This window comes from Alosa sapidissima, chromosome 21 (genome assembly GCF_018492685.1).
Source record: "Alosa sapidissima isolate fAloSap1 chromosome 21, fAloSap1.pri, whole genome shotgun sequence".
In the NCBI taxonomy this organism is placed as follows: Eukaryota; Metazoa; Chordata; class Actinopteri; order Clupeiformes; family Clupeidae; genus Alosa; species Alosa sapidissima.
The window spans coordinates 2816003-2823502 of record NC_055977.1 but is presented as its reverse complement, the minus strand read 5'-3'; the positions used below and the strand labels follow the sequence as shown (position 1 = coordinate 2823502).

At 42.6% G+C, this 7500-nt stretch overlaps 1 protein-coding gene across 3 annotated transcripts in view; it reads right to left on the bottom strand.

Annotated features, from left to right (window-relative positions):
• Positions 1 to 7500, bottom strand: part of scin (scinderin) — a 62452-nt gene that overhangs the window by 11265 nt on the left and 43687 nt on the right. For all 3 annotated transcript variants that reach the window (XR_006026026.1, XM_042075616.1, XM_042075617.1), the window contains exons 3-5: positions 6346 to 6507; positions 5578 to 5727; positions 3485 to 3577 (exon numbers count right to left, since the gene is read on the bottom strand). Coding sequence is in view for 2 of the 3 variants with exons in the window: in XM_042075616.1 (XP_041931550.1) it covers positions 3485 to 3577; positions 5578 to 5727; positions 6346 to 6507 (405 nt within the window). In the remaining variant the exon portion in view is untranslated. The remainder of the gene's footprint in view (positions 1 to 3484; positions 3578 to 5577; positions 5728 to 6345; positions 6508 to 7500) is intronic.

Below are 7500 nucleotides of genomic sequence, written 5' to 3'. Positions count from 1 at the left end.
CATATTGTGTACCGCTCTGCTGTACATCTAGTTTCAATGATAGCCAGAGCAGGTGCTCTTCAGCCAAGCTATTGATGATGTGTGTGTGTGTGTTCAGGAGTGCTCTTCAGCCAAGCTATTGATGATGTGTGTGTGTGTGTTCAGGAGTGCTCTACAGCCAAGCTATTGATGATGTGTGTGTGTGTGTGTGTGTGTGTGTGTGTTCAGGAGTGCTCTTCAGCCAAGCTATTGATGATGTGTGTGTGTGTGTTCAGGAGTGCTCTACAGCCAAGCTATTGATGATGTGTGTGTGTGTGTTCAGGAGTGCTCTACAGCCAAGCTATTGATGATGTGTGTGTGTGTGTGTTCAGGAGTGCTCTACAGCCAAGCTATTGATGATGTGTGTGTGTGTGTTCAGGAGTGCTCTACAGCCAAGCTATTGATGATGTGTGTGTGTGTTCAGGAGTGCTCTACAGCCAAGCTATTGATGATGTGTGTGTGTGTTCAGGAGTGCTCTACAGCAGTGGTTTTCAAAGTGGGGGCCGTGAGGGGGGGCCAGGGGGGCCTCAGCAAGTTGGAAGGAAAAGTAAAAGCAACAAATAAATACATTTGAAAATGTAAAACATACCCATTACTATGAGGGTTGTTATACAATGCCATTATAATAATGTGTCGCATTTCTGAACATTATATTTCCCATGATAATGACTGTGAATAATAGTAGAGTGATGGCTCTCATATAGCAGAAAGCCCCAAATACAATTTTTACGCACTGTATGCTCCATCACGAAGTGCTTGTGGCTAAAATAGTTATTAGGATTAGCTTAATGTATTTTTACATTTGCCGTAGTATTGTCGATGGGTTTAATAACACATCACAGGGGTCCTTGGCCAGAACCTAGTGGTATTTGGGGGGCCTTGTCGTGGAAAAGTTTGGGAACCCCTGCTCTAAGCGATGCCACATGTTTTTTAGGCTTAAACATTTTATGTCACTTACTGCAAACATCACCTAACCAACCGCTAGCTGTCTGTGTCCTGAATACACTGTAAAAAAACACGATCTCTGTGGACAGCCTACGCTCCATAAACAACAACAAAAACAGCCTGGGCAAACCTAGCCCATAAAAACATAACAAACTGTTCCAGCAAATCACAGAAGAGATGCACGTTTAGGAGAGTTTCAATTGCACGGGAGCAGCATGGGAGGGAGGGGGAGGAAGTAGCGAGCTAGCTCTCTGTTTTGTTTGAAAGTCAACAGAAGTGACGTTACCCAGCATCGCTTAGAGCACCTTTAAGGCGAGACACTACAGGTGAATAGGGTAACATATTTAACTAGCAGACATCACTATGAAACTTCACCAGTTAATTACTTACATTAATATGAGAAAAAAATGTATTACAAGTTTTCTGTAATTTAATGTTTACATATGCAAACATACTTTGTGAAGGTGTGAATAAATGTATGTGGGTACATGTGTGGATTTACACTTGAGTGTGTATGTGAGTAGGGAGAGTGTGTACACTCAACATTTATTATTCAGTTACATTCCATAACTGTGGCGTTATCTTTCCCTAGACTGGGAGAACCCAGACGAACCTGTCAGCAAATTTCAATTGGCTCTGTAGGTCAGTCGCCTGGAGATTCCAGACCCTGGTAATCTAGAAAAATTAAGGGTCTGGCCATGACTAATGTAATGGCCCAACTCGAGAGGGGGGGGGGGGGGGGGCACCAAGCATGCATTTGAAAATCTGACCAATGTTTACTGACTGATTCCAGACTTTCGACGCAATTAGATAACACTACGACCAGTGTTTACTGATTGATTCGTTGCAGCGCTGTCGTCATCTGTTTAGCTCACCTCTGGCCCGCCTATATCAGATACACTGATGTGATTGGTTCCTCGCAATGCAAGGGGTAAAGGGTAAAACTAACAAGCTAATTGCCAGAGTGTCTCGCAGAGACAATTTAAATGGTGCTCTCACGAGAACTCTGGATTTCCAGGGTAGTAGGTCAGTCTGGCAAGGAGGCCATTGACTGAGATTTAAGGAGTGGGTTTGGTCAGGCTAGTCTTTTCCCACTCTTCCCAAGTGTGACTTTGAATTCATATCTTCCAGAAGGTTCTCTGACCACAGGGAGACACTTTCACGTGATACACACACACACACACACACACACACACACACACACACACACACACACACACACACACACACAGTATGAATCTATTTGGTGTTTAGATATAATCCAACGATTCAAAAAACTCAAAGATTGTTTGACATTATTTCTTTTTTGTAAGTTGTTACATTTATTTCAGGAAGAAACCAACAAAGTAGTTACACTCTGTGTCCTTGTGGTTTGTGGAAATGACACAGTGGCCTTATCTATCAAAACCAGAGGCAGAGTTGTAAGGTAAGGGACAGTTGAGCAAAGGCAATGACCAGCAGAAAGTCTACTGTAAATGCCTCGGTGAAACTAGCTGATGAAGTTGCTATTGATGCTGATTCATCATGATGGTTCAAACATTTTTAACTTTCGGGTTGAACTCTGTGCTCAAGTCACAATCATCATCATATTCCAAGAGAATGAATACTAAAGGGACATTCGAATATGGTTTGTACTGTAATTAAAATGACTGGATCAGCAATCTCCTTGTAGAGAAGGCTTCAATAATGAGTGTTCCATGAAGCATATACTGTAGATGCCGACTGAAATGTAGCCTATTCCATTCAGATAGCTAGGTGGCTACTAGGCTCATAATGCACTTCTAATTGCAAATAGAAATGTCAAGCTAGCAACAACTCATTACATGTTCTCTTCTACTAGAATCTGCTTGTAATAACTTAATATTGTGCTGTCAATGTGGCGCAAACAAACAAGGCTAGAGTTGGATCAGCCTTATCTTTTGTGAGCAAGAGCTGGCAAAAGGACGTTATGATAACCATTTAGAGTCAGTGCCCCTTAAAGTGACAAAATACACACTAATAGGGTAAATTGTTGGCCTTATTTTACTTTAGTTGTTTGTGTTATATTTTTGTTATTATCTACATTTTATATAAATGTAAGATTAATCACAATCATAACTAAAACAGTAGTCTAGGGTGGGTGGGTGTTGTGGGGGCGCCAATATTGTTATTTCATACCCCTCAGAAAATGGGTAGTTGCACCCCTGTGTATATCTCTCAATCCAACACACATTTGCCACACACACACTCACACACACTCAAAGGCATCTCTGCATACATACACGTTACTTGATAACACTCTATGTGTGTGTGTGTGTGTGTGTGTGCGCGCGTGTGTGTGAGTGTGTGTGTGTGTACCTTATCTAGCCTAAGTGACCATTTTCCTGTTCAGATGTCAGTAATCACGCGCGAGTATATCTGTGATATCATGAAATGTTTACTCATTTTCCTGTTGCCTGTTAGAGATATCAGCAATCGTGTGTGGGTGTGGGTGTGTGTGTGTGTGTGTGTGTGTGTGTGTTTATGTTAGTGTGTGTCATACCATGTAAAGTTTGGCCATTTTCCTGTTTGAGATGTCAGCAACATTATCATCATTGTCATCTCCCTCCGGCAGGTCAGGCTTCTTCCCAAGAACCTGAAACCAGAGAGAACACTTAGAACACTTAGAACACTTACAACACACACACACACACACACACACACACACACACACACACACATACACACACAGACATGCATGTCTCTCTCTCTCTTACACACACATAATAATAATAATAATAATAATAATAATAATAATAATAAAATATGTTTTTTATATAGGGCCTTTCTCAAACTTAAGGTTGCTTTACAAAGTCACATGCACATACACACATGAACATGCACGCGTACTGTACATACACACCTACACATCAAACATCTAAAAAAAAAAAAAAAAAACGTTTTGTGTCTTTTAGTTGCAAACATGCAGCGTGTGGTTGTGTGGTTTAGCCTGGGCTTTGAGCAAAATAATAGAAGTGCTGCTCCAGTGTGTGTGTGTGTGTCTGTGTCTGTGTGTGTGTCTGTGTCTGTGTGTGTGTGTGTGTGTGTGTGTAAAAAGAAAAAAAAAGAAAACTGAAAGTGGAGCAGTGTGTGTGTGTGTGTGTGTGTGTGTGTGTGTGTGTGTGTGTGTGGCGCCATCTGAAAGGTTAGGCTCTGTGTGGTTACACAGCACTGAGCCTGTCAAAACCACACACACACGCACACACACACACACACACACACATACACTCACACACACACACCCACACACACACACACACACACACACACACACACACACACACACACACACACACACACACATACACACACACACACACACACACACACACACACACACACACCAGTAGAGCTTAGACACAGACCCTTAGAGTAGAGTTGTGAAGAGGTGCAGTTAGTAAATAAAGAGAGGCACTGTAGAGAGAGTGATGCAGAGGAGTGTCTATAGAGTAATATAGAGATCAATAGAGTTGAGTAGACTTGTGGAGTAATATAGAGATCAATAGAGGTGAGTAGACTTGTGGAGTAATATAGAGATCAATAGAGGTGAGTAGACTTGTGGAGTTAGTGAGTAAAGATGCAGTAGTGTAGAGTAGTTTGTAGAGTTTGTAGAGTAGAGCTCTAGTAGTTTGTAGAGCTAGAGTAGTTTGTAGAGCTAGAGTTGTGTAGACTTGTGGAGTTAGTGAGAAAAGATGCAGTAGTGTAGAGTTGTGTTTGTAGAGCTAGAGTTGTGTAGACTTGTGGAGTTAGTGAGTAAAGATGCAGTAGTGTAGAGTTGTGTTTGTAGAGCTAGAGTTGTGTAGACTTGTGGAGTTAGTGAGTAAAGATGCAGTAGTGTAGAGTTGTGTTTGTAGAGCTAGAGTTGTGTAGACTTGTGGAGTTAGTGAGTAAAGATGCAGTAGTGTAGAGTTACAGAGTTACTCCAGAGTAGAGTAGAGGTACAGAGATACTCTAGAGTAGTGTAAAGTTAATTACAGAGATACTCTAGAGTGGTGTAGAGTTACAGAGATACTCTACAGTAGTGTAGAGTTACAGAGATACTCCAGAGTAGAGTAAAGTTAGTTACAGAGATACTCTAGAGAAGTGTAGAGTTATAGAGATACTCTAGATTAGTGTAGAGTTAGTTACAGAGATACTCTAGAGTAGTGTAGAGTTATAGAGATACTCTAGAGTGGTGTAGAGTTACAGAGATACTCTAGAGTAGTGTAGAGTTTAGAGAGATACTCTAGAGTAGTGTAGAATTACAGAGATGCTCTAGAGTAGTGTAGAGTTATAGAGATACTCTAGAGTAGTGTAGAGTTTACAGAGATACTCTAGAGTAGTGTAGAGTAGATTCTATAGTTGTATAGAATCTCTAGAAATAGTGGAGTAGTGCAGTGTAGCTTAAAGATGTGGTATAGAATTGTACACTGTGTAGAGTTTGTGGATTAGAGCAGAGTCAGGGGTAGTGTACAGTTATAGTAGAGTGTGTGTGTTCTGTGTGTGTGTGTGTGTGTGTGTTGTAGAGATGGATTAAAGTTGGGAAGTGTAGTGTAGAGTAGAGTGTGTGTTGTGTGTGTGTTGTGAAGAGGGTGTAGAGTTGTGTAGAGTTTGTACCTTGGTGACCTCATCAGGCTCACTTCCCTCCTCCACAATCACCAGCTGAGCGCGTCCATTCCTCTCGTTGTCACGGATACCAGTCGCCACCTGCGCAGCCTTCAGCCTTTCAAACTTGTTGCACGAGGAGCCGCACCACTGGTAGATGACCTGCAGGGGGCGACAGGCAGCAACAGAGTCCGTCAGCATATACAAATACAAATGGTGTGTGTGTGTGTGTGTGTGTGTGTGTGTGTGTGTGTGTGGTGTGTGTGTGTGTGTGTGTGTGTGTGTGTGTGTGTGTGTGTGGTGTGTGTGTGTAGCAGGGTTGTGCACAATTCGAATTGCAATTCTGCTTCCTGTTTGCTACCTCAATTGAAATGCAAGTGAAATTCAAGAATTGAATTGGAATTTAAGAGCCAGTTTCAATTCAATTCTGGAATTTTGCACAAGCCTGGTGTGTAGTGTGTGTGTGTAGTGTGTGTGTGTGTGTGTGTGTGTGTGTGTGTGTGTGTGTGTGTGTGTGTGCTTGTATTTACTCAATATAGTGGACTGGACCTGCTAAGCGGGTTACTTCAGTTACTTGGTTGGGAGTTTAACTGATGACTGCTACTGAAGTAACAAAGGCACATATTGCCTGATCCACCCACTTAAACAAGGGAAGATGTAATAACCTAGAAATTCTACATTTAAAATAAATGTTTTCTGTATGATGTGAACTGTATGAAAATGGCTCAGCTAATTGCATGAAGATGTCTGATTAAATCAAATAGAAACATTGTTGCCTACCGCGCCCAGGTCGATGATGAAACAGTCACCCTTGTTAAAGCTCTTCCAATCCAAAGGCACCTGGGTTGCCCTGACGACGCGTCGGCCCTTGATGTGGAAAAGTCTCCGGGCGGAGAGGTCATTAGTCACCACGTGCTGGAAGCCAGACGCTACTCCACCGGCCTGAGAGGGACACACACACACACACACACACACACACACACACACACACACACACACACACACACACACATGAACAGGAGTGTAAGTAACCACACACCTCACACCACTCCACCAGCCTGAGAGGGACACACACACACACACACACACACACACACACACACACACAAACTCGCAAACACACACCCATGAACAGGAGTGTTAGATAGATAGATAGATAGATAGATACTTTATTGATCCCCAGGGGAAATTCAAGAATTGTTCAAGAATTGTTGTAAATTCAAGAAGTGTTGGTGACCACATGCCTCTGTACTGAACTATACTTCACTGGCCTGAGAGTGGCAAACATATTTTTACTCCACTGAGTCACTGCTGTTTGTGGCCGGACATAATTATACACACATACACACGCTCACACACACACACACACACTCACATGCACACACACACACAGACTTTCCAGTGTACTGGACTAGCCTTATGCTGTCCGGGGTCACACACACGCACGCACTCACACACACGCACACACTCACACATACAACACATACACACTCACACATACAACACACAAATACACACTCATGCAGACTTTCCAGTGAACTGGCTGCCCAGGGTCACACACACATGCGCACACACACTCTCACATACGCAAACATGCACACTCACACACACAACACATACACACTCACACACACAACACAAACACACTCACAACACACATATGCGAACATACACACTCACACACACAACACATACACACTCACACACACAACACAAACACACTCACAAACACTCACACACACAACACAAACACACTCACACACACACATGCAGACTCTCCAGCGAACTGAACTGGCCTTATGCTGTCCAGGGTCACATGACTCCAAAGGACACAATGTCAGCGTCTGTCTTAGGAATGATTCAACTAGTAGTGAAACACACACACACACACACACACATGTATTCATTCATTTATGCAAAAAACATTTCCTCTTA